This window comes from Sus scrofa, chromosome 9, assembly GCF_054392235.1.
Source record: "Sus scrofa isolate SSC_HxYL_T2T_F1_AM1 chromosome 9, Sscrofa_HxYL_maternal_Yorkshire_Landrace_v2.0, whole genome shotgun sequence".
NCBI classification, from domain to species: Eukaryota; Metazoa; Chordata; class Mammalia; order Artiodactyla; family Suidae; genus Sus; species Sus scrofa.
In genome coordinates, this window is record NC_139391.1 from 49,873,461 (window position 1) to 49,900,593 (window position 27,133).

The following is a 27,133-nucleotide window of genomic DNA, read 5'->3' on the forward strand; positions in this document are numbered from 1 at the left end:
CAAGGGCAGGGATCGAACCCGCAACCTCATGGTTCCTAGTTGGATTCGCTAACCACTGCGCCACCACGGGAACTCCTTTATTTCATTCTTAAAGAACTGCAGTTACTTACTAATATGACGTGTGTGTCTGTTGAGCACTGCACAACTGCTCAAACCTTAGGATCAGCTTGGAGACTGCTGCTCTCATTTCTTTTTCTCCATTGGTCTTCCTTGGGTACTTGCATTTTATTATAGCAGTTGCCCAAACCCCAGCCTCAGAAAGATAAGATATCAAGGGGAATACAGGACAATCTTATATTGAAACTGTGATTACCTCGAGCTAGTAGCTTATGTCCAACAGGTGGTGAGGATGGCTGTGTATCCTTCGAGAATTAAAAATTTCTGTGTGGTACCTCTGAGTTGGCTGTGGGGTTCCCACCTAGAAGAGCTTTGTGGACATTGTGAGAACCTCAGCCCCAGAATCTGCCCCCTCCTGTGTCAGTACCCCTCTTTCAAGCTGCCCCAGCACTCTGCACATCTCTTATTGAGGCATTTGTAAGAAGCTGCTTGCATGTCTGAGGCTGTGAAATCTCCAAGGGCATGGACCATCCCTCCCTCTGATTTGCTTGCCCGGTGATAGCACAGTGCCTGGCACACAGTTGGTGCTCGACTGAGAGGTCCTGAACTCCTGGGAGGGTCTCAGACCACAGCAGAACACCAGAGACCCAGGGCAGCTGCAGCGGAAGTCAGCCTGGGCAACAATTAAGCAGGAAATTCCAGTCAGGCTCAGAACTTGAGTTTCTGAGAGGGAGTGAGACTCCTGCTGGCCCTGGACCTGGGACCAGCCTGAATTCACTCACCAGGCCTGGATCCAGCCAAGGGCACCAGAGGCTATGACCTCTGAAAGGGCTCCATCCATTCAAGTTTTAGATCAGAGGGCGACACTCAGTAAACTCTGGGTTTTATTTTTGGTTTACATTTGGTTTCCTGCCAAGAAGGGAATAAAGATCATGGAAGGAAGAAAAGGGGAGGAGGGAGGAAGGAATGCTGCTTTGCCTCCCACAAACTGTGACCCGTGTGGTTGAGTAGCGCCAGGGCCTTGGGGCCAGATCTATCATGGACCCAGAATTCAGCAGAGCCGAGGGCAGGTGGTCACAACCACCCCAGGCAGAGTGAAGCAAGGCTGGCAGTGGGTGCTGCTGGTTCCTCTGCGGCGGGCTAAGGTCTTCACAGCTGCTTGCCAGATTATTTGATGAGACCTTAATTTCATCTGATTTGTGCCCCTTCGTCCCCAGCATTTGTGTTTGTATCATTTTTTTTCACACTCTGCTAAGAATGAACCCTAGATATCATTACGAAGGTTAAGACCAGGGTCCGACATCAAATTTGTATTGTCACAGAGTAGCCGAACCTCAATCGTTGACCTGTCCCACTGATTCCAACCATGAAAGTCCCATCTCACTAGTGGGTCACTTGAATCCAATGACTGGAGTACTCTCCTTGGCGTTTAAAGGGATTCTCCCCCTTAGTCTGCTCGAGGTCTCCAGCAGGCTCTGCCGACGTCCGAGTCACTTCAAAGGCAGCAGCTATTCAAGCTCAGCCTGGGGTTTGGGGTCCACCCCACACACCCCTCTGTTCTTGGCATGGGCCACGTCCATGGACCATGGAGGTGGGGATTCTATGGCAACAGGCTTTCTCCAGCATGGGGGGGAGGGGAGACCTTCTGCCACTGCCATGTTCAGTCTGTTCTGTGGGCGGAGTTCTGGCAACAAACTCAGCCCACTCCATCATCAGCCTGGCAGTGGGTGAAGGAGCCGCCCAGCTCGGGACCCTGGGGACCAGTTTCTCCTCCTACAGCCTCCTGCCCAGAGAATCACACACCTGTTTCAGATCGGTAACTACTTTCTAGAAACTTTCCCAAAGCAAAACCAATCAACGAACCAACCAAACACAAACATTTTCAGTCATACTACTTCCAGGAAGTTCTTGCTGATATCTAACCTGAGCCCTGTGTGCTGCTTTTACCATGGCTCATCCCCACTAGAGGTGCTGTATCAGATATGATAACTGTCTATAAAACCGAAGCCTTGTCTGCTTCCAAAGGAAGAATTTCGGTTCCCATGGCCGTTTACCACCACAGCCTTTTCACCCACACCTTTCCTTACTCCTCTCAATTGCATCCTTAAATCCCCACTAAAACTTGTCTTTGGAGTTAGATGGACCATAACTTAATGAGATCTTTCATTTCCAGAGGACATTCCTAGCATTTAAGGAGAAATAAATTTCAGATAAAATCTATTTTGTTGGGGGAAGAACCTAAAGAAAAAAAAAAAAAAAGAAATTGAATCCTTTATATAAATAGCACATCGTACCACAAGTGAGTTTTCCTTTTCCCAATTGTTTTTGAAACAATGGGTCTTTTTTTGGTGATTTTAATCCCTCAGAGATTCTAACCTCTAAAAGACCATGTTTTGTATTTTTTTGTGGGTACGCGTGGCCTCTGATTGTCTAGTAAGTGGTAATGAAAACAGGGCTGGCATTGTGGCAGTGATTAAGCACAGTATCTAGGTGCGGGAAATAGAGGATTTCCTGTGTTTCCAGCCTTTTCTGCACCAGCTTCTGTTCCAAGGGGTTCTGAGGAGTCTGCCTTGCTTCTCCATGACCTCCTCCTACTGGAAGTAGGCTTGTCTTCTACAGTGCCATTCTACTGAGTAGAGTTTTTTTATCCTGAGCATTTGGTATTTGTACTCAGACTTTTGTGGGAAAAAGAAGGCATTTCTCTGAGGAGAGTAGAGCAGAGCAAGTGCAGCTGGCCTTGAATTAGGCTGGCGCCTGCCCCTCCCTCAGCCCTCGCTGTCGCCAGGCTGCCCTGAGCATGTGTCTTGACTTCCTTCCTGAATTTCCCCTGGTGTCAAGTGAAGAGGTTGGGCCCCCAGATGATCCCTGAGGTCCGTTTCAACCTGACCCTCTGTGGTTGTCACTGCATCATAAGGTCTCATTGTTCCACAGAGGAAAAGGAAGGAGGTGCTGGGTTCAGCCGCCAGTCGGGAAAAGGATGCTTGGAAAGAGCGTCAGGTTAAACTAGAAACGCTTCTCCTCTCTTCTGTCCCCCCAAGGACCCTGAATTGGTGTGGTATAAGGGGACAGGGATGATCAATTACCTGCAGTGTGTCAGGTGGTGTTCGAGGCTCCTGGCTGCGGAGAAGAGATACCAGGTGAATGCTGTCACCACAGCCCCTGCACACAGCCCCCCCCGCCACCAGCAGGAGCCTATGTTTTCTTTAGGTCTCCCTTGAACTGTTGCTTCCCCAGTGGAGCCCTCCCCAGCTGCTCAGCCCAGGTCAGATCCCCATCCTATGTTCTTAGGGTTCTTTGGGCTCCTTCTTCATTGCATTGACCACCAACTTCGTTAAAAAATTATCTGTGCAATTAACGTTTTCACGACTGAAAACTCCACGAGGGCAGGGATCATATCCATGTGTTTTTCACCATATTCCCAGAGCCTAGCATGGTGCTAACAAAGTCATAGCAATTCAGTGGGTACGACCTGAACAAACATAAACTTGAATGCGTGAACAGATGGACGGATAGCAAAGCCGGGTACAAACCCAGCATTGTCTGGTTTTGGGAGACCCGCCTGACGTTTCAGAAGCCCTCTCCCTGTATGTTTGTGCATAGGGCTGTGACTTGCTGCCAGGACCACCCTGTGATACTGTGATACGCCAGCCATAGCACTTTGTTTCTCCAGCAGTGGGAGTGGCAGTGGCCCTTCTCTGGCTGCCCCCCTTTTACCCGGTGCTACTTGTCTGTAAAATAGTTGGAGACTCTGGTCTAGCCTGAGGCTCGTGGTGGTGGCTGGAGGTGGGGGACGGGGCCGGGGGGGGGGCACTGGATTGAACCAAAGCAATTGTCCTCGTGGGCATTCAGCGTCAAGTCTTAGTACCCTCGGCACCACTTTCTAGCACAATCTGCCCAGGGGTTGCGAATGAGAAAAGGCTCTGGAGGGGCTCTGGGTCAGGAAGAGTGAGTGGATGAAAGGAAAGGAGAGAAAAGCAAGACTTGATAACCTTTAGGGAGGCAGAAATAAAGTCTCATGTGGAAATGGCTAAAAATAGATGGTATGGGCTGTCAGGCTGCATGCAAATCTAATGCTAATTACATGGAAATTAATCACAAGTCCTAACCGCCATAAGACTTGCTGTGACCCTTGGGGAGATGTCCTGCTGTAAGTGTCTCCCCCACACCCCCCCAGGAGCCTGCTTCACACCCAGCTCTTGCCACTGCAGTGAGAAAAGCTGATAGGAGGCTAAAAATACTAACAATAGAAATGTGATTTCTTGCAGACAAAAAGCCTTGGCATCCACAGGAGGAAGAAGTGTTCAGGCAGCATGTGACTGGTTGGTATGAAATAAATAAATTGAGAAAATAGCATGTAATTAACTCTAAGTGTATGTGGATGAGCAGAGATGTGCAGCCTGTCTCTAATGGACCCATCCGGGGGGAGAGGAGCCAAAGGACCATGTGACAAGGCTGAGTATCAAGCCACTTGTCTCTTCTGTCCTGACTCTGAGTGTATTCTCCTCTGAGCTGCCTAAAGAAAGGCAAAGAATTTCCAAGATACAGCCCCCATCATGAGATCCGCCCCCCTCTAGTCACTTAAAGATCCACTTTAGATAACTGGGCAGATTGATTTAGAAATATCCTCCTTACTTTCTAGGATGTTGCTACCCAGGGCTGACCCCACCAGGGGACCCTCTCGAAGTATCCCTTGTCTTTGGAGGCACGTGGGTTTGGTCAGACTGAGCTGGAGGGACAGACAGGCCAGGTTGGGCTGGTACTGGTGGACCAGGAAAGGACTGGGAGTTTATCCAAAGTGCTTAGGAAGTTTTTAGGGAGCTGTGGGGAGCAAATGCTATAGGACAGGCAGGAGAAGAGGTGTTGGTACATCTGAGAGGGTGAGCTTCAAGGGGTGGATTTTTAAAAAATTTTTTTATTAGGATATAGTTGATTTGCAGTGTTGAGTCAATTTCTACTGTACAGCATAGTGACCCAGTCATGCATATAGATACAAGCTTTTTCTCATATAATCTTCCATTATGATCTTTCCCAAGGGACCATAAATTGTTGCCTGTGCCAAAGAGTAGGACCTCATTGCTTAGCCATTCTAACTGTAATAGTGTGCATCTACCAACCCCAAACCACCCTCCATCCATCCCACTTCTGGCCACAGAGAAGAAGGGGTGGATTTTTAAAGCACAGACCTGAAAACCCTTCTGCTGGCTGTGCCTGGGGGATGGAGGCTGCGAAGGGTGGGTCTCTCTTTCGGTTCCTCCTTTGCTTCCCTAGTTCTCAAATGCGGCCCGCTCGGCCCCCTTTCTCTCTGACAGGTTGTTCTCCCATGTCGGTGACCCCTTCCTGGATGACCCCCTGCCCCGGGAGTATGTCCTCTACCTCCGGCCCACTGGCCCCCTGGCGCAGAAGCTTTCCGACTTCTGGCAGCAGTCGAAGCAGATCTGCGGCAAGAACAAGGCACACAACATCTTCCCCCACATCACCCTCTGCCAGTTCTTCATGGTGAGCCGCAGCCCCCACCCCTGGGTGCCCCATGGGATGAAGACAAAGCTGGGAGCCTCTTAGGATGTTGGCAGGAACAGTCCCGGGCTCCAGAGTGGGTTGAGCCTTCGAGGAACCAGGGAGGTCCGAGGCCCGGGAGCAGCCTGGGTCTGGAGTAGCATCGTGATATCTGCACACCATCAGGACCAGCCTGACCCGGCAGCCACTGCAGGAATGGATTCTCACACCCAGCTTCATCCTCTCTCTCGTCTCCTCCTCCCCTCTCACAGGGACAGGGGAGCCCTGGGAGAACAGGGAATGAGAAACGTAGTCTGTGACGGGGGTGAGGGGAGCGTCTTCACCTTGGACACCATCCACAGGTTATCTCCATCTTTCTAGAGACGGCAAAGATACCTTTCACCTGCCATGTGCCCTTGCCCATAATTCTGGCCATCATGATGCTTATTTAACAACTGGATCACCCCCCCCCCCCGTCATATTAACTGTAAACACATCTCATCTTCTTTGATTCTCTGCAGAGATGGAGAAGAATGGGTGAGTGCCGCTAGTCACGATGAGGCAGAACGCTAGCATCTTAAGACAATCTGTTTTTCTAATATCGTGGGTTGTTTTTCCAGAATCTCATTCATATCCTCCCCCCCCTTATAGGTGAAAATATGTTCCTAACACCTTGTCTTTTACCATTCACGCTGAAAATTAAAATGATTATCATTTCCTCTTAGTCATGGCAGGATCTTTCTCAAGAGCATTCAGAGTTTGAGGTGCTCTCATTCTTTCCGCAGGGCTCTGGAGAGGGGAGGAGGAGGTGTCCTAGCTCTCAGAGCCTCCTTCTTCCCGAGGGCCCTGGGGGTGGACGAGAATCAACTGCCGATCAACTAAGTGGAACAGAAGAGGCACAGATGATGCACATCCGCTAGAGAACAGGAGTCCCCGCTGTGGTGCCATGGGTTAAGGATCCGACTGCAGTGAAGGCTCGGGTTCGATCCCTAGTCCAGGGGCAGTGGGTTATGGATCTGGTGTGGTTGCAGCTGTGGCATAGGCCGCAGCTGCAGCTTGGATTCCATCCCTGGCCCAGGGAACTTCCACATGCCATGGGTGTGGCCAAAAGAACGAACAGTAGAAAATACACCACAACTTATTATGGGTGCTGTATGCAATCCCAGCCTGGCCCTTGTGCTTCTCTTCTGCTGGACCAGCCCCAGGGCCCTTGGGCAGCGCTCAGAGGAGCACATCAGAGCAGGGAGAGAGGCGAGAAGTGGTGCGTTGCCCCAGATGAATTTCCCGGTTGGATCATCCACTTCCAGATAACCGGGGTGCTGCAGGCCTCCTCCCTCCTCCCAGACACAAGGGGTGGTTTAGGAATTGCATTATCAGCCTCCAGCTCTGGGCAGGGGACGCCGTCTCTCTCCCCGGGTCTCTGAGGGAGGCCTCTTGTTTCCCTGCCAGTGTGAGGACAGCAAGGTGGACGCCCTGGGCGAGGCCCTGCAGACCACGGTCAGTCGCTGGAAGTGTAAGTTCTCGGCGCCGCTGCCTCTGGAGCTGTACACCTCCTCCAACTTCATCGGCCTCTTCGTGAAGGAAGACAGCGCCGAGGTCCTCAAGAAATTCGCCGCTGACTTTGCCGCGGAGGCTGCATCCAAAACCGGTGAGCCACCCACGGCCGGGCCAGCCCGAGGTCCTGTCACTCACACAGGAGGAAGGAAAGGGATAGGAAGTAGTGGTGGAGGAGTGGCGTGGAGTCAGGAGGTGGAGGGTCTGGCAGGACTGGGCAGATGTTGACCCAGCATACAGCTGTTTCCTGCAGGACCCCACCCCTCTGGTCCCTTTAAAAAAAAATACTCCGCTCCTATTCGGCTGACCTCTCAGAGATCAGGTCCCTGTCTGTCCCTAACACCCACGCTGAAGGTACACAGATAACGGCTCTCTACTGAACTACCCATAAGTTCCTTGGTAGCCCCACCGTCTCCTCCCATGGAGAATGCGAGAATCTTCCTTTCTTTTTCCCAGCCCTGCTCCCAGGCAGGTGTTGACCTGGCTCTCCCTGTCCCCTCTGTGAGGACTGAGGCCTTTGCTTGGAGGGTAGAGTGGAACCACCTAAGCAGCCAGTAAGAATCAAGTCGGGAGTTCCTGTTGTGGCTCAGTGGGTTAAGAATCCAACTAGTGTCCATGAGGATGCGGGTTCAATCCTTGGCCTCACTCAGTGGGTTAAGCATCTAGTGTTGCCATAAGCTGCGATGTAGGTCACAGATGCTACTTGGATCCAGAGTTGCTGTGGCTGTGCTGTAGGCCGGAGGCTGTAGCTCCATTCCACTCCTGGCCTGGGAACTTCCATATGCTGCAGATGTGGCCCTAAAAAGGAAAGAAAAAAAAAAAATCAAATCTACTGAGCCAACACCTTTCCACTTGTCAAAGCCCATCAGACAGGCCCCCTAAACCTCAAAACCTGTCCACAAATGTCACCCCTTCCTGATAGCACCTGTTCTTTTCATGGGAGCTCTCATTCAAGCCAACAACTGAGGTTTACCATCAAAGGAATCCGCTTCGAGGGATGTGATTCAGGATGCCTGTTGACATAAAGGCAGGAGACACAGAGAGAGGATGAGAAGCAGGAGTCTGCAAGGTTTTCCTGCCTGACCACAGGGGCAGACGGCTCACCGAGCTCAGCAGGGGCCTCACCTGCTGAGGGACAGACAGACAATAGGACAGGGGGTCTGCTGGCTCCCTTTAGAGTGGACTCACAGTGGGCAGGTATTATTGGGTACCTACTCTGTGTTTATCCATGAGGAATGCAACAGAGAAGAAGTGGCTTTTCCTGGCAGAGACACATCAGGAAAGCCTGAGTCAGGCCCCATGGGAGTCGGGAGGGGCCATCATCCCATCATGAGTGGCGGGGTGCCCCCTTCACAGAAGAAAGGAAAGTCACCCTGGGAAGATGCTGATCTATCTGTCTGTGGGAGGGCAGGTGGAAGGAGCATGCGCAGGAGCAGAGCGTGTGTGGGGGTACAGTGGGGATACCCTGACCATTGTGGAGGGTGTGAGCTGCACCCTGGAGTGCTGAGTGTTGAATGCAGCGCTGGAGGAGACCCGAGCTTGCCAACCCCACCCTTTGCTCCCTGGGCTCCTGCCCTTTGACCTCACCTCACCTGTCCGTGTCCCTTGCTGCAATTTTCATCCTCAGCTCCAGCCATTTTTCTCAATGTCCTTTTTTTTTTTTTTTAACAAGAAAATCTCCAAACAGGGCTCTGGTCCCCTGGGAAGAGTGTGGTGAGGGCCCCATCATTGCGCAGGGTCACAGCGACGTTTCCACTCTCATAGGAGCCCCAGTCCTTAAGTCCCCTCTGTGCATCGGGAGCTGGGTGGCCTTAGACCCCACCCCCACTTCTTCATCTCTGGGCACTTAACTAGTCTCTGCTCTCTGACTCTGGCGGGGCCCACTGCATCCCAGGAGCTGTGCATTTCAGAGAAATGGCATACGAGGCAGATTCCTCCCTGTTCCCATCCCTCCACCTCAGGGAAATGGTTCTTTTTCATCCCACAGTAGCGATTGTCAAAACCAATAAAACTCCCACAACAACCAAATCTCATGCTGCAGCCACAAAACCCAAATCCCTCACAAATGAGTTAAGCAGCTCTTGGCCAGGAACTGGCCGATTCACAAAGCGAGCCTTGAGGGAGAGGCAGGCAGGCCCTTGCTGGCTTTCCTCGTAGGAACCGGACAGCGGACTTCTCTCCAGCCATCTGTGGCCACTCTTGGAGGGCTGGCCCCCTGGTGGTGAAGTGGAGAACTGAGCAGCCCTGACCCAAGCTGCTGGCCACCAGGTCTTTGCCCTAGAATTTGCGCCTTGGTGGTATTCACAGGTGCGGCAGACTCAGATCCCAGCAGCAGTTAGAGGTGGTGTGGCCTTCCATCCTTGGTGGTTTATGGATATTCATTCGTGTGTATTCATTCATTCAACAAATACTGAGAGCCCATGATGTGCTGAGCCCGGGGGTAACCCATGAATAGGACACAGAGCCCTTGCCTTGGGGGGCTTACACCAAAGAAATTTAGCGCTATAACAGAAAAAGTACTCAGAACCACAGATCTGAATTCTGTTCCTATCTCTGTGCAACTTGAGTAAGCCCCTTAATTTCTGGAATCCCCTAAATTCCCCCTAGGATTCCAGAAATTAAGGGGCTTGCTCAAGTTGCCCCTTGAGTAAGAAGTCGCCTCTTCTTCACTCTTCTAGCTTGGTTGGTAGATGAATCCTCCCCGCTGAAAGATGTACAAAAGAAACTAAAAGCCATTGTCTTGTGTAGGTAGGCTGGTTTGGTTTGGTTTGTTTTTCAAGGTGTCTTAGAATAATAGTCTCTTTATTTAAATTTTTTTTTTTTTTTTGTCTTTTTAGGGCCACACCTGCAGCATATGGAAGTTCACATGCTAAGGGTTGAATTGGAGCTGTAGCTGCCAGCCTACACCACAGCCACAGCAACTCCAGATCCAAGCCACATCTGCTGCCTACACTGCAGCTCATGGCAATGCCGGATCCTTTAACCCACTGAGCCGGGCCAGGGATAGGACCCGTGTCCTCAAGGATACTAGTGTTACCTCTGAGCCACAATGGGAACTCCCTAGTCTGTTTACTTTAAACCTGAAGTTCTCAATCAGGGGTGATGTGCCCCCCTCGACCTCCCTCTCAGGTCATTTGGCAATGACTGAAGTCATTTTTGGTTGTCATAACTTGTTGGGGGGAATGCTACTGGCATCTAGTGAGTAGGGGCCAGTGATGCAGGTAAAGACCCAATAATGCCCAGGACAGCCCTCACAACAAAATGATATTGAGAAACCCTGATTTAAACTTGGGAAATAATCCATCTTTTCCCCTCATTTCTCCATCAGAGCCACCCAAGAAGCTAAGAAGCTTGATTTCAAAACAAAGGTGATAGAGCATTAGGAGTCATATAATTTGCTCCTTATTTCCACCTAAATTAGCTCATCCTTTTGGGTCTCAGTTTTCTCATCTGAATGGTGGGGCCAATGATAATCAGCTAGACTTTTTGTTGCCAGGAGCCGCCGACCAAAATGATTACCTCTCAGCTGATCCAGAAAAGCCAGACAGGTGTCTTTTTCTCTAGCCAATGCTGAGACGTTACCCACCCCTCGCCTTATTCTGCTCTTCTGATGGAGGACTCCCTCCCTTGCTATCAGGGAACCTTTCTGTCTTCTTCCTTATGTCTCCACTGTTGCAATGCAATCACTGCCTGTTTCCTTCCTTCCTTCCAGAAGTGCACGTGGAACCTCATAAGAAACAGCTGCATGTGACCTTGGCGTACCACTTCCAAGCCAGCCACCTGCCCACCCTAGAGAAACTAGCCCAGAATATCGATGTCAAACTTGGATGCGACTGGGTGGCTACAATATTCTCCCGGGATATCCGATTTGCTAACCATGAGGTAATGTCTCACTGTGGCGCCCGACTCTACCAGGGGTACTGGGGTGCCATCAGCCCCAGCATTACTTGTTCCTGCGGGGAGATGGATGCCAAGGGAAAGCAATCAGCAAGCTTTGGACCAGAAGTTCATCTACATGCTAGCTGACTCTCTGGGAAGCTTTGAGCTTGCATCCCTCCTCTCTGGGTCCTGAGTGGCTCAGCTGTGTAATGTCCCCATTGCTCTGACTGCCCAGCGAACCTCACTGGAATGATATAGAAATGAAATGGGAAAACAAGCATTTTGGGGAAGTTTGAAGTATTCTTATGAGTCCAAGGTATTAATAGATGGAAGACATCATCCTGATCTTAGGTGAGGAGAACACCTAAATACAAAAAAGAAAAAAAAAAATCCATGAACACACAGTTAACAGGTATTTGCTGAGTATCTATGGCATGCATGTTACCATGGGACATGCTAGAATTTTAAAATAAGGAGTTTGAGTCCAGCAGGGAAGAGAGACCAGACACGCCTGAGATGGAAGCATAGACCAGACATTGTGAGAGTTTGCATGCATCCCACAGGAGGCATACACAGCACAGGTGAATCCCAGCACACGGTCCTGGCATCCTTCTCTTGAGGGAATCAACGTTGCTTTCTAAGACAAAGCATGTGCCATCTTTGGAAAGTCACATTGTCCCCTTTTTTCCTGAAGGAGAAGCTGAAACACAAAGAGATTAAGCGGCTGGTCCAAAGCTAGAGAGCAATGCAGGACCAGAACTGCTGCCAGAGTCCAGGGGTTCTGACCAATAAAGACAGGCAGCCCATCTGAAAAAAGACCACATGGTTTGCAAAAACGGTCATCCAATATATTTGTGAAACAATACTCATATTTGTTGCCTAGTTTTTCAACAGTAAAAGAATTGATATTTTTGTTTACATAACCTTTTAACCTCTCTTTTAGACATCTTTCTAAGATACGAAAATCAGAAATTCGGGATTTAGACGTTCCCGTCATGGCACAGTGGTTAACAAATCTGACTAGCAACCATGAGGTTGCAGGTTCAATCCCTGGCCTTGCTCAGTGGGTTAACGATCCGGCGTTGCCGTGAGCTGTGGCGTAGGTTGCAGACACGGCTCGGATCCTGCGTTGCTGTGGCTGTGGTGAGGGCCGGCGCATGCCGCTCCGCCTCGACCCCTAGCCTGGGAACCTCCATATGCTGTGGGAGCAGCCCTAGAAAAGGCAAAAAGACCAAAAAAAAAAAAAAAAAAGAAATTCGGAATCTAGGCCAGGCGACCGCACTGTTGTTTTGGAGGTGTTTTGGTGACAAAGGTCCAGGCCTGGGCATGGGTCCCGTGAGTGACAGGGGCCTATGGCCTTGTCTGACTTGGCTGATGGGAATGGCACGCCCTCCTTCCAAGTCATTTGGTGTAAGTTTCTGCAAAGGCACAACAGGGAGACTGGGCTTAATCATCCTTTGGAATTCTGACATCTCCTGGACTTGCTTAGCCCGGGCCCTAAATAGAACAAGTGGGGCGTGGCTGATTGGATTCCTTCCGAGGGCAGAGGGTGGCGGGCAGATGGACTGTGAGAAGTCACCTTTCTAGGAGAAGGAAGGTGGCAGTGGAATTTTCCAAGGAATATCTTCTAATCAACACTGCCCTCCAGTTAACTTGGAGGGTAATTGCTTTTCGGCCTGACCCACATTCTGCTTGATCGGCGCTGAGGGAAAGAGGCAGCCGGCGCCCACATGAATTATTTTCTAAAAATAACATGGCCTCTTTTTATCTCTTATTTGTCGAAGCTCGTTTATTACTATTCCTCCTGATAAAGCTCTCCCTCCGAGGTCGCTTGGCTCTACCTGAGCCCTCCCGCATCTGTGAGCCTCTCCTTGTCTTTCTCCTCCTTCTGGGCCCAGGAGGCAGGACTGATTGATGGGTCCAGGGAGATCAGAGATGTCCAGAGAAGGTGAGTGGCTTAGCCAAGGACCCTCAGCAAGCGGTCCGTAGGAACCCTCCTCCTCTCATCCCTCCGCTGTGCAGATGCTCGCTTGATGTGTGCTTGCAGACTTCGCCTTGTATTTCACACCGTCTCTTCCACATGACCGATTCCAGGGTGTTCTGTCTGTTGCATGTGCCAAGCCGTGGAAATCTAGAGGAAGGACAGAGTTACACAAAAAGCATACATTTTGGAGTCTAGCACGCATGGCTTCTAACCCTGGCTCCCTCACTTGAGCAGTGGTTAGAGTCTCCTTTACAATTTCCAGAACTCTCCAGTGCTGAGTTCTCTCGTGGCAAAATGGCGATGCGCTGTTGCTGGACTCTTGTGTGGATGAAAGAGGATGGATGGAGAGGCCCTCACCTATGAGCCAGCACAGAGCAGGTGCGGCGACAATGACAGCAAAATCGTCGCACCCATTACTGTTACTGAGATTAAAGGGGGTTTCAAAGGCAAGGAGAGTCGGCTCCTACCATCACATGGGGCTGCCTCTGCCCCTCCCAAGACATCAGTCAGTAAACTCTGAGCTTAGTCCCCAAGTGGGAAGGGAGGAAAAGCATATTGGAGACAGACGCAAGATTTCTTGCAAGTTGTAGTTCCCACTGTGGCTCAGCAGGTTAAGTACCTGACATGGTGTCCGTGAGGATGGGGGTTCAATCCCTGGCCTCATTCAGTGGGTTAAAGCAGCCGGCCTGGCCGTAGCTGCAGCGTAGCTGGGGCTTGGATTCAATCCCTGTCCCAGGAACTTTGGTATGGTCTGGGTGTGGCAAAAAAAAAAAGTATCATGTACTTCAAAACTAGGCAGGTGTCCTGAGATCTCCCAAACTTAGGCTGACTTTTGCACCTGATTTCGGTGAGTGAGAAAGGGCTGTGGAGACATGGGCACTGGTTATTTATAATTTTAGATTTGCTGCGATACCTTAAATTCTTATTGCTTATTTATGTATTTATTTATTTATTGGTTTTTAGGGCCACATATGTAGCATGTGGAAGTTCCCAGGCTAGAGGTCAAATTGGACCTCGGTCAAATCAGGTACCAGCCTGCACCACAGCCACAGGGCATCCAAGCTGCGTCTGCAATCTACACCATAGCTCATGGCAACCTCGGATCCTTAAAACACTGAGCAAGGCCAGGGACTGAACCAGCGACCTCATGGATTTTAATTGGGTTTGAGCCACCATGGAAACTCCTCTTACTGCTTTTTTTTGTTTTGTTTTGGTTTTGGTCTTTTTGCCATTTCTTGGGCCGCTCCCGCGGCATATAGAGGTTCCCAGGCTAGGAGTCTAATCGGAGCTGTAGCTGCCAGCCTATGCCAGAGCCACAGCAACGCGGGATCCGAGCTGCGTCTGCAACCTACACCACAGCTCACGGCAACGCCGGATCGTTAACCCACTGAGCAAGGCCAGGGATCGAAACTGCAGTCTCATGGTTGCTAGGCAGATTCATTAACCACTGCACCACGATGGGAACTCCTTACTGCTTATTTAAATCAACGCTGCTTATTGTCCAGTTACTCTCTACATGGACGCAATGTCCCCTATTCTCCCTGCTGTGCCTTGATCTTCCTGGAGTCACTTCAAGGTAGAATACTCACTGCTCCCCATGTGAAAGGAGGCGTGAGTTCTCCAAAGTTCTTTTTGAGTTGCTCACAGAGTAGGCACTTCTGAGGCAAAGACATCATGAGCCAAGACTGATGCTGTGCTTGAGCATCTAAGGAGCCTGAGTTTAGACTTGTTCCCTGTGACTCGGTGCCTCTCTCCACCCTGTTCCAAGAAAAGGAATGTTCCTTTGGCTGGATCATCACATACCTAGCCTAGAGGTGGAAGAGATTTCTTAGGAATGTTTGGTTTTCTCTAGACTGTTTTAACAACTCAGCGAAAACCTTCCTGGTTAGTTTGGAAACGTGGTTTGAGTGTATACATGGCAGAGAAAGGGTGGGGGTGTGGGAGGTAAAAGATGCTAGAGCAAGAATTAGGGGGGAAATGGGTCCCCTAAATGAAAGGAACATCAGCAATCCACTGGGTTTGTTAAGGTCTGTGCATTATCATGTTCATTCTCTATGGGGAAAACAAATCACGTTTTTACTGGCTCCTCTCATTCAAAATTTCCAGAAAGAAATTTTTTTTTTTTTTGTCTTTTTGTCATTTCTTGGGCCACTCCTGTGGCATATGGAGGTTCCCAGGCTAGGGGTCTAATCAGAGCCGTAGCCACCGGCCTATGCCAGAGCCACAGCAATGTAGGATACGAGCTGCGTCTGCAACCTATACCACAGCTCACGGCAATGCCGGATCCTTAACCCACTGAGCAAAGCCAGGGATCGAACCTGCCACCTCATGGTTCCTAGTTGGATTCGTTAGCCACTGAGCCACAACGGGAACTCCAGAAGGAAATTTTTTATGACATGGTCTGATGTGTCACCTTGACCCCGGTGAGCTGATAAGCTCACAAGCCTACCCAGCACAGGGGTCAGGTGTCAGTGTCAGCTAGATGGAAAGGTAACCCCTTGAAAGACAGGTTTCATGGGTCATCAGAAATTATTATGCCCCTTCTGCATCCTGGAGTCTTCATTTAACTTTTATAGTCCAGGTATTATTTTACATATGAAAAAACTGAGGCCAAAGTTAAACACTTGTACATGGGAACCACAATCTCTAGCCTGCCGCTAGATGGCTGCGGGATGGTAAGAAAAGCTGGTAAAATTACAGCTCCCTCTTTGCTCCCCTTGTGAAACACATAAGATAGCAATGATGGTCCTTACCATGGAGGTCTCCTGCTGTTAACGACAAAGGGGTAGAGTCGATGTTCTCCCAAGTACCACCATGCCTCTGCTGCTGCTATTTATACATACCAGGAAGGCAGGCAGTAGGTGGAATAAATCCGCCAAGGGGCATGGCCTGAGGTTGGCCCCAGGGGCTTTTTCTGTGCCCAGAGAAGGAACACATGGTCTCCACCTGTTCACTGACAAAAGCTGGTTACACACAGACATGACACACTGATGGCTATGAAAGTCTTTTTCTTTCAAGGTCTTTGTTAAAAATGAAAGTTGAAAGGAAGCTCCTTGAAGGCAGGGACCGCATCTTATTTAAGCAGCTGCATCACAGAGGAAGGAGAATTCTTCATTCCCCAAACTTTCTCCATCTGGCCCGTCAGTGACGCCAGCATGGAAGAATCCCTTTCCATGAGTCTCTCTGGGTTTCCAGAGTCTATTACGGCATCTACCCCAGCCAATGGAGCAGGGAAAATGAGGTCCAATCCCATTCATACAGCCGCTTCCTGGAGAGCCTACAGCTTTTCAGATGCATTTCTAAAAACTGTATCTCTTGCAGCAAGGATATGCCTGAAGGAAAGTCTAGAACCAGCCGGTAGCACCAGCACACACTCATAGTGCCCTGAAAAAGAGAAGAAACGCCTTCTGATCTGAATCCAAATCTCCGCAGGGGCACCTGTGAATGTCAGCATCCAGATGTGTGCGCTGTTGGCACAGAGCCCCTGGGGGCACTCAGCAGAATGGGCCAGATGTGGCCTCACGCCTCCCTCTCCTCCTCTTTCAGACGTTACAGGTGATCTACCCCTACACCCCACAGAACGACGATGAGCTGGAGCTGGTCCCGGGGGACTTCATCTTCATGTCGCCCATGGAGCAGACCAGCACCAGCGAGGGCTGGATCTACGGCACGTCCTTGACCACCGGCTGCTCGGGACTCCTGCCCGAGAACTACATCACCAAGGCTGACGAGTGCAGCACCTGGATATTTCACGGGTAAGCAGACGCCAAGTTCTCTGCCTGCTGCTTTTCGAAGAACATTGCAGACCTTGAGGTGGTAGACTCGATCCTGGACCCGCAAGGCAGCAGTCACAGTAAACAGGGTTTGAGGGAGGAGAAGCTCTGCAGGTTCTAGGCTTCCAGGGAAGGGCGGAGCTGGGGCCTGGGGAGGATGAGAGATGGATTGCCTTGCCTCCCTCTGCCGGTCCCATCGCATGTAATGCCTGAGTTCCTGATCAGAGACCGAACAGGCTGCATGGAGGCCTGCCTCTTCTGGCCTAAGTGTGGATCATCCCAGCTCAAAGTCTTCAAGGCTTTGGGGCTTCTGTCCACTTCGTCCTGGGAGAGCTGACACCCCAGAGAAGCAGGACAGATGCCCACCACACCAGCCAGATCAAGAGTGAAAGGATTTGTAAGAATCAAGAGAACTCAGTGACTCTGAGCAGGTCCTCAGACTTGGCACGTGAATGCTTGGATGACAGAGGCCATATCTAGGCAAGTGGGCAACTGCCAGAACCAGAAAAAGGCACATGGTCCCTCCCTGCCCACATCTTTGGATAGAGAGCTTTCCACCATCCCCCAAACCAGCCTGATCCCATGTTGAGAGTGGCCTGTGTTGAATGGACAGCTTTGTCCTCATAGAGAAGGTGGTCCCACTCCTCTCATGTCTTTCTTCGCCTGAGAAGTTCAAAGCCAGCCCCCTCCCCGACACACTCGGGCATCTGGCCAGGGTGTGCATGCTGGTTTGTTTTTCTTCCCCCTCGTTCCTGCCATGTGCCAGCATGGCTGAGAGCCGGAAGCCCTGAGCACCAGCTGCATGGTGTTGAATGTTGTTATTACTGTCATAAAAGAGAAGCAGAGATGGGCAATCATGGTGTTTTGCCTGGAGGAGAAAAGAAAAGAAGCTCCCCTATCCTGGTTGGCAGCAAGCAGACAAACCCCAAACCCAAAGATGGAAAAAAAAAAAAAAGAACACTTCCTTCCTTAATAACCCCTACCCAGCAACGCTCCCCCTTCCTTCCTGCCCAGCCTCCCCCACCCACCCCGGGAACATCCAGCGCCTTGTGGCACAGATCGGAGGGTCAAGGCTCCCTTATGTTTCCCCAGACCTTGGCTTTTTCAGAAATGTTTCTGAAGGACGAAATAAATAAGATGGCTTTCCAAAGCCACTGTTTTATCCCTGTAAAAACAAGTGAAGCGTAATATATGTGAAGAAACAGAGAATCAAAAGATAATTTGTCTGACAGTACACACCTCCCAGATCGTGTTCTTTAAAGCAGGGCTCCCTGGGGGAGAAGAGCATGTGGGAGAAGTTCTGCGGACCCACTTTAGGTCTCTGGGTCCAAACCCACTCTTGCCTGAGTTAGAGCTCAGCTGAAACCTGGGGCGACCTAAGTGATTTCATTCCCTGGGTCCCGGGGGATTGGGGGGGGGGGTGTCTGTTTGTCATCTCCCTTTATTTTGAGAGATTACTAGGGATGTTATTTCCATGGGAACCATGTCTAAAATTTCACCCTCAGCTTCCACAGTCAACCCAGCTGAGAGTAGGGAAATGCCAATTTATTAGGTATTAGAACACTGTAATTAAGGATTTGGGTTTTTATCCCAAAAGTCTTGGTAGCAAATCCAAACTTTCCCCCTCACCAGCTGTGTGACTTTGGCCAAGTTACATGACCTCTCTGAGCCTTGGTTTGCTAATTTATGAAAGGGAGATAATAATTGCGCTTGCCTCATAGTGGTACATGAATGCTGCGGTAAAGGACTTTGCTTTACATGTATAAATCAGCACTGAATCTACAATAGCCCTTCTTTTTATTATTTGTCTTTCTCTCTTGTCTTTTCTAGTCTTCTCTTACATGCTTGTCAAATCAAATGTCTCTTCCACAAAAGTGATCCTATAGAAGACCTGCACTTTCCCATTTAACCCCAGAAAGGAAAGTGACTCACAGAGGCAGAGCCCAGCATGATCTAAGACAGACCATGTTTCAGCCCTAATCAAAGATAGCCTGGGAGTTCCCACTGTGGCTCAATGGGCTAAGAAGCCAGCAGTGTCCGTGAGGATGCAGGTTCAATCCCTGGCCTTGCTTAGTGGGTTAAGGATCTGGTGTTGCCTCGAGCTGTAGTGCAGACGGCAGATGCAGCTCAGATCCCTCATTGCTGTGGCTGTGGTGTAGGCCTGAAGCTGCAGCTCCGATTCGATCCTGGAAACTTCCATATGCCACAGGTGCAGCTGTAAAAAAGGGGTAGGAGTGAGATAGCCTGGAGGAGGTGGAGCCATAGGGGTCCTCAAGCGTGACCCGGCCAACTGGATGGGACGTTGAGAGGGGATTCAAGCAACAAGTAGGGACTTGGGGTCAAGGACCCTTCACAGCTCTTCCTCCCCTGCCCTTTTCAGTTCTCTGCCTCCCTAAGGAAGTATTTTCCTACCACCCTTAACAGAGCATCTTGGCTGGTTCTGAGTATGTTCCAGACATGTGTCAATTGGATCAAAGTTCCTCTGTGTCCTCTGAATTGGGGAGGGCTGGCCGGTCCCTCCAGGGCTTACTCACAGGCCTGCTGTGTCCTGAGTTGGGAAGGGGTAGGTGGTGCTTGAGATGTTCTGGGTGTCAGGTGTGGCTTCCTCCCTACTCTGCAATCAACCTGAAGCATCTAACTATTGTCTTACTGGAACTGACAGCCCCAAACTGTCTCAGAGTGAGTCAGGGCTTTTGATTACAGTGATGGGTGAGAAGAGAAGGCGGTGGCATTCTACTTGCTGGCTGAGCTACAGGAGACAGAGAAGGGATTCTATCAAGGTTTTCAGAGCTGTAATAGAGTCAGGAAATTAGGGAACATGTACAAGCGAGATGAGGCCATGCATCCAGACATTTCAGGCCCCGAAGCTTTGATGAATCAGACAGTGAAACTGAATTTTCTTTAACTGTGTGGTGTTTGGGAGGGTGTCAGTTCAAAGTAGAGGAAAAGAGTTGATCTGTTAGACTATTAGCCTGTCTATGAATGGCACAAGATTTCCTTAAGCTACAGTAGCTTAAGATTTACCATAATCGGAGTTCCCGTCGTGGTGCAGTGGTTGGTGGGTCTGACTGGGGACCATGGGGTTGCGGGTTCAGTCCCTGGCCTTGCTCAGTGGGTTGGGGATCCGGCGTTGTCGTAAGCTGTGGTGTGGGTTGCAGGCGCGGCTCGGATCCCACGTTGCTGTGGCTCTGGTGGAGGCCGGCAGCTGCAGCTCCGATTGGACCCCTGGCCTGGGAACCTCCATGTGCCGCGGGAAGCAGCCTTGGAAAAGGCAGAAAGACAAAAAAAAAAAAAAAAAAAGATTTACCGAAATAGCTGCACGTTACACGTACTGATGCAGCTTTGTTCAACTGTAGGCTCCTGAGTCATACCCTAGACCTGCTGAATCACAATCTGTGAGGAGCAGGGCCCAGGCATGTGTATTTCTTAAAGCTTCCAGTGATTCTCATACACACAAGGGCGGAAACCTCACTTCTCCTGGGTACAAGGCTTCTGAGACCTTTGCGTAGAAGTAGGATGAGTCCAGCTTCAGTAGAGAAGTGGCCGCTTGGGAGTTCCTGTCACGGCTCAGCAGAAACGAATCCAACTAGTATCCGTGAGGGTGCAGGTTCGATCCCTGGCTTTGCTCAGTGGGCCAGGGATCCGGCGTTGCTGTGAACTGTGATGTAGGTCGCAGATGTGGCCCGGATCCTGCGTTGCTGTGGCTGTGGTATAGGCCAGCAGCCATAGCTCTGATTTGACCCCTCGCCTGCCATGGGTGTGGCCCTAAAAAGCAAAAAAAAAACCAGAAAGAAGTGGACACTTGGTCCAGTATCCTAGGATAGACCATGATGGAAAATCATATTTTATTTTTTGGTCTTTTTAGGGCCGCACTCTCAGCACATGGAGGTTCCCAGGCTAGGAGTTGAATGGGAGCTATAGCTGCCAGCCTACACCACAGCCACAGCAGATCCCAAACCGCATCTGCGACCTACACCACAACTCACACAACACTGGATCCTTAACCCACTGAGCAAGGCCAGGAATCAAACCTGCATCCTCATGGATGCTAGTCAGACCCGTTTCCTCTGAGCCATGACAAGAACTCTGGAAGATAATATTTTTTAAAAAGTATGTATATATATACACGTAGGACTGAGTCACTTTGCTGTACAACAGAAATTGGCACAACATTGTAAATCAACTATATTTTAATAAATTAAAAAAATTTAAATGGCTACTTAGGAGAGTGACAGTGGTGGTAAGATGATTAAAATCACACAGTGTTTTGAAAAAAAATGTACTGACCCTCCCAATTAGCTTGATTACATTGGTGAATATGAAGAGTTCTTTTCAAAATTAAAATTCTAAAACGAATACTGTGTTTAAATTAAATAATCCAGAACAGATGAGAAAGGGAACAGGTTGCTGGGTCAGCAGGGACACAGCAGGACTCTGCAGGGCGAGAGGGACCTGTGGAACTTTACCCTCGTTGTAAAGAAGCAAGACATCTGAGATTTAAATCCTCTCCCTTGACACTGCCCAGTGAGGCAGGAGTAGCTGTCCTTGAATTTTTCTAACAACCATATTTGAATTGCAATGTTTATTAGATAAAGCTATGCAGAGGCCTTACTAAATCAAAATAATTTAAACACGGCATGATTTGCTGCCTGTTTTGCAGCCAGACCTCTGTGAGGGCTTCTGTAGTTATAGTTACATCCAGAAATGAGAGCTCTTGGCTCGAAGCTCTACACATCTGTTGAGAATGGTCTCCTCCGGGAAAATGCTGTGTTTCCTCATCTCGCTGGAGGTGTGACTGAGATGGGGAGGGGGTCTGGAGACTGAAGGAGGCAGAACAGGGGGTCCTGGCCACAAGGTCTCCTTGACCACGAGGAGCCACAGGCAGAGTGATGGAGATGGTCAGAATCCACTTTCTAATTTGTCAGTTCAGATAGAATTCACCATGGAGAAGATGAAAGGCAACAGGAACTGTTTCTTTCTCTCGAGCCAGAAAAAGAGCTGGCAACGATGGTACAGAATTGATACCTCATGTGTCTGCAGCATCCCCCTGGTGCCAGCCACGCCTGTGGCCTCCTAATAAGCCCCATCCCAGCCCAGAGGGATGAGCACATCTGCTTCAAGTACAGAAATCCATCTCCCCCTCATTTATTAATCTCAGGACGTCAGTATAAAACAAGATGTGCCTTATAACAATAGCAAACCACTATGTTGTATACTTGAAACTAATATTTGCAAGTCAATTATACGTCAATCAAAAAACAATTTTTTAAAAGATGTTCCTCCCCAGGGATGGGAGCCCCCCAGCCAGCTTTCCGAAGCCCTGCCCTGGGGAGTGTCTCCTCCTTCCACACGCTCGGCGAGCCCAAGGATGAAGTGCTGGTGACTCCTGGCCAGAGCAGTAACGTTCTCTTTATCTTCCTCTGCAGTTCTCACTCCATCTTAAATACATCATCTTCCAACGCGCTGGCATTCGGGGACGGCCTACTGGAGAGGCGGCAGTATGAGGACCAGGGCCTGGGGGACACAACTCCCCTGACCATCATCTGCCAGCCCACCCAGGTAAGGCTGACCAGCAGGGCCATGCCCTCAACTCCGCTCCTTTTGACTAAGCATGAGACCTTGCCCTTGCTGCGACCAGCGGGCTTCCCATCTTTCCGGGCACAAGATCATAAAAGATGTACAACAGTTCAACGCGAGGAAGAGTCAGATGGGTGGCGCTGACAATGCCTGTCAGCACCTGGGTCTCAGCTGGTAAGGCTGTTCGAGAGAGAGGAAGACACGCCATCTCTGTAAAGCAGTAATGCAGTTGACCCTTAAACAAAATGCGAGGTTAGGAGCCCTGACCCTCTGCACAGTGGAAAATCCAGGTGTAGCTTCCTGTTGGCCTTCCGTACACCAATCTGGTTCCTCCATAGCCACGGTTCTGCATCCTCAGATTCAATATGCTGCAGACTAGATAGTGTTGTAGTGTTTACTTTTGAAAAAAAATCTTTGTATCAATTGGACCCATACAGGGTTTTGGGTTTTGTTGGTTTTTCGTTTTGTTTTTTTGTTTGTTTGTTTGTTTTTTTCCTTTTTTTTCTTTTTTTGGTCTTTTAGGGCTGCACCTGTAGCATATGGAGGTTCTCAGGCTAGGAGTCAAATCAGAGCAGTAGTTGCTGGCCTACACCACAATCACAGCAACTGGGGATCTGAACCATGTTTGCAGCCTACACCACAGCTCACTGCAATGCTGTATCCTTAACCCACTGAGCAAGGCCAGGGATTGAACCTGCATCCTCGTGGATGCTAGTCAGATGTGTTTCCGCTGAGCCACTACGGGAACTCTAAACCCATACAGTTTAAAATCGAGTTGTTCAAGGGTCAATTGTAGTATCTGGTAGATTTCCTAGGCCATTGTGAAGATTAAAGGAAATGAGAATATGGTTCTTAGGAGTTCCCTGCTGGCCTAGAAGTTTAAGGATTTGCTGTTATCACTGCTGTGGCTCAGGTTCAGTCCTTGGCCCGGGAACTCCTGCCTGTCAGGGGTGTGACTGACAAAAGAATACGGCTCTTAGCACAGTACCTGGCACATTGTGAGTGTGATGGATGTTAGTTAGCATGTTCAATACATGCCAGAAGGTTGCAGAATGGAGGAACTGGCGGTGGGGTGGTTGTTTTGAACAGGACAGGACAGACAAAGGCAAGTTGAAAGTTGAAGCAAATTGAGGAACAAGAGACTAGATCACATTGGCTGGAGCCCAGGACTTGCGTTAGGAAAGAGTAGGAGAGCCAGGGACGATCCATGCCGCTATCCCATGGACTAAACTTGCCAGGGCCACAGGACGCAAATGGGAAATGCTGGCCAACAGGAGCTGGCCGCCCTGAGCAAATGGGAACAGCTGACTCCATCAGAAAGAAGGACTATAGAAACATCCATAAGGATCCACCCAGCAGTTAGAGAAACCAGAGTCATCTGGACAAGCCTTTGACTAGCCAGGCCTATTTCATCAGCCAGAGGTAGCAGCCTCTCTGGGAGCATCCTGGTGTATGCAATCAGGTAATAGAGCCTAGCCTGTGATTGGAACAGCCAGAGCAGGACCTCATTGCTGGAGGAGACCTCAGACCATGTGGTCTAACCACCCCCTGGCGGGGATGAGGCAGGCGTATCGGTACTGATAAAAGTCCTTGCTCCCTGAAGAAGCAGGTGAAGCATCTCTTTAGGGGAAGAAGCTGTCCCACTAGATGGCTGTCTTTACACACGATGGCCTCGTTTCACACTGGGCTGTAACCCAAGTGGCCTTCAGTGTTGCCGGATACTACTCCTACAAACCACCAGCAGCAGAAACAATAAAGCCATTTTCACAGCCCTTCTTGTTTTGCAGAGCACCTGCAATTCATCTCATCTGAGCCTCAAAATAACTTGTGAGGTCAGTAGATGAGGGAGGCTTCCTACCCCCATTTTAGAGATAGGCCAGCCTAAATCCAAAGTACTTACGGGGCTTATCCCAACCAAACGTCGGTGAAACTTGTCCTAAAGCCCAGCTCACCCAGCCCTGGGCTCTGGGACACGTCACCTTTCTCGTGTGCTTCTCCACTGACAGCATTTCTTTCTTTCTCTACAGCCTCTGAGGATCAGCAGTCAACCTGGCCCTCAAAAGAGATGCCTCTTTGTGTGTCGGCATGGTGAGAGGATGGATGTTGTGTTTGGGAAGTACTGGCTGTCCCAGTGCTTCGATGCCAAAGGTGAGTCGTTGGTTGGCCTGTTCGGCATTGGCATACCTATCATGGCCTCTAGGGGGCAGAGTCAAGCTACATTTATCTGGATGGAGTCATTTACCGCCCTCGTGCTGTTCCATGGTTAAGTCCTTCCTGATTGCCTGGAGTGTAAGGGAAGAGCGAGTTGTTGTTGCCCCCATTCTATAAACTGGGACACAAGGGACCAAAAAAAGACATATGTCTTGCCCACAGTCATAGGGCAAAGTCAAAGGTAGACACAGGTGTCCTGATTCCACAACCAAAGTTCCCTCCACTGAGTCCCCCTGGCTCATTTTAGTTCCATTTTCATTTGGGTGACATGTGGAAGATAGGGAGGCATGCACATCTTAGAATCCTACTTGCACTTAAAAACCATCTCTTGTCACTTTTATCAGCAGAATGAAAGAGTAGATTCCAAGGCATTCTACCAAAGGAGGGGTGTCAGGTCAATCTTTTCTAGAGAGCTCAGTTCAATCTCTTTGGCCAAAAAGGAATGGAAGTGGTGGAGGGGCTGCCAGGACCAGCAATGGAAGTCCTGAAGAAGCAAGAAAGAAACTCATGCAGCCTTGGTCTGACTTTTCTTTCCAGGCCGCTACATACGCACCAACCTGAACATGCCTCATAGCTTACCTCAGCGGAGTGGTGGTTTCCGGGATTATGAGAAGGATGCGCCCATCACTGTGTTTGGATGTATGCAAGCAAGACTCGTGGGTGAGTGTCCTGGAATAGACCCTGGCTATTTCTCCCAAAGACTGATCCAGGGGGTATGCCAACACACTGCCTTAGGCTTTCCTATAAGTACTGTATTTCCTCAGTTCAAAAGAGACTTATTATGTAACCATTAGCTTCAGGGCACTGGGCTAGTTTACCAAAGTGAACAAAGTGTGATCCCTGTAGAGGGGCAAATGGTCCAGTGATGGGGCAAGGTCACGCTTGGTGCCGAGAGGTCACCTTCTAGCATGAGGGTGAGGAAGAGGGAATCCTGGAGGGGCTGAAAGCATAGAGGCCAATTGAGCCTTTGAAGATGCTCAGTTCTTTGCAGGTCTAGGCCATACCTGCCACACAGCGCCAGCAGCCTGGTCCTGTTTGATCATGCAACCTGTATGGATTGATCGCTTCCCTTGTGCAGGGCACCATGCTAGGTATTAGGGATCCAAGCCAGAGTCCCCACTCTCAGGGAAACACGTAAGTGGATACATACCATAGAGTATGGTGTACTCAAGAATAGAACTATGTGCAAAGTATCATGAGGGCACCCAAAAAAGACACAGAAGAAGAGGAGAGAGTGGAAGTCAGCTGGACAAAAAGGAGTAGGAGGGCAGGCAGGCATGTTTGTGGGAGAAACAACATCAAGTCATAGACGCAACAAAAGTACAGAGGAAAGAAGCCTTCTTGTTTCGGGAGCATCGAGGGTGAGTGGGGCAAGAGATGGGGCTGGCGAGATGGATGAGTTCATGGACCACCTGGATCACTGTGTTAAGGTCTTAGGACTTTCTCCAGGAGGGAAAGATGGGTATTTTATGGCTCCTTAGGACCAGAGAGACTGAAAGAAAAAGATAAGAAAGGGTGTGTCTTTGGCCTCTTTGATCGAAATAGTGGTCTGGAGCATTGTTGGAAACAAGACTAAATGGCTGGCTCCATGTGAGCCTCCACTGGGAAAGGGGTTTGGAGGGTCTGCCTGGCACCCTCTCCCACACTGAGGGTCAAGCTGAGCCTGAGAAAATCGTCAGATTGATTCTTCTCTTCCTTTGCAGGCGAGGCCTTATTAGAGAGCAACACCGTCATCGACCACGTCTACTGCTCCCCTTCCCTGCGCTGTGTCCAGACCGCGTATAACATCTTGAAAGGTAAGACTTGCTAAAGGTCAGCTAGTCCATCCCTCCATCTCCAGGCAACCCGACGCCTAAGTCATCCTAGACTCAGCACATTCGCCCATTGAAAGCTTCAAATGTGAAATGTTTTGCAAGAATTCTTTTGGAAGATGACTTTGCAAAAGTCCCCACATCATACTCCAGTGACAAAAAGTGAGATCCAAGAGAATAGACAAATAATATTTTTCTTGCAAATACAAAGCTCTCTTAGATGAATTGTAGGCTGGTAAAAATACTGCTGTCGGACAATAATTTAGAGCCTACACAGCATGATCTTTTTTCCTCGTTTGCACTGAAAACAGTCACATTGCTTCCTCCCGCTCTGCTCTGTGTGGTGATGCTCGTAAGTGTCTGCAAATTTTAATCACTCTTGTTTCTTCAGTTAATTGGAATAACTTCAAAATCACCTTTATCATAAAGATATTCTGCTTTTACCCTAAAATCCATGGAAGCTTATTTTATCGGGATTTCCATTTTCATTTCACTGCAAGGAAAACTAGAAGAAACAAGGTTGACTGTTTACTTATACCAAACAAACCAATGAGCCAGAAATACTGAGCCAACAAGGAATCTACACTATATTTGAGACTTATATTCGTTGACTTTAAGTAAATCCAAATGCATGTCTGTGTTCAAATGCATTAGACATAACACTTGCACAGAAAACTTGGACTGAATGCAATACAAAGAGAGTTAAAGAGGGACAGTTGCTGCTCATAGGACAAAGTACACTACGATAAAACATAGGACTTATGCACTGGATTTCCTGATAGAGAAAATGAACA

General features: G+C 49.4%; 2 protein-coding genes across 8 annotated transcripts in view; one reads left to right on the top strand and one right to left on the bottom strand.

The window, feature by feature from the left end:
- UBASH3B (ubiquitin associated and SH3 domain containing B) overlaps nucleotides 1-27,133 on the top strand; it is a 141,684-nt gene that overhangs the window by 97,516 nt on the left and 17,035 nt on the right. For 3 of the 6 annotated variants that reach the window (XM_005667439.4, XM_084976382.1, XM_084976385.1), the window contains exons 2-10: nucleotides 4,323-4,380; nucleotides 5,367-5,553; nucleotides 7,000-7,198; nucleotides 10,817-10,986; nucleotides 16,514-16,722; nucleotides 22,167-22,299; nucleotides 24,345-24,465; nucleotides 25,066-25,188; nucleotides 26,232-26,324. In XM_005667439.4, the coding sequence (XP_005667496.1) occupies nucleotides 4,323-4,380; nucleotides 5,367-5,553; nucleotides 7,000-7,198; nucleotides 10,817-10,986; nucleotides 16,514-16,722; nucleotides 22,167-22,299; nucleotides 24,345-24,465; nucleotides 25,066-25,188; nucleotides 26,232-26,324 (1,293 nt within the window). The remainder of the gene's footprint in view (nucleotides 1-4,322; nucleotides 4,381-5,366; nucleotides 5,554-6,999; nucleotides 7,199-10,816; nucleotides 10,987-16,513; nucleotides 16,723-22,166; nucleotides 22,300-24,344; nucleotides 24,466-25,065; nucleotides 25,189-26,231; nucleotides 26,325-27,133) is intronic. The other 3 variants (XM_003129945.5, XM_084976384.1, XM_084976383.1) reach the window with 1 other exon arrangement.
- The window catches only part of BSX (brain specific homeobox), a 233,360-nt gene continuing 218,554 nt past the window's right edge, over nucleotides 12,328-27,133 (bottom strand). For both annotated transcript variants that reach the window (XR_014815510.1, XR_014815511.1), the window contains 2 exons: nucleotides 15,721-17,608; nucleotides 12,328-13,114 (listed from right to left, as the gene is read on the bottom strand). The gene's annotated coding sequence lies outside the window, so the exon portion shown is untranslated. The remainder of the gene's footprint in view (nucleotides 13,115-15,720; nucleotides 17,609-27,133) is intronic.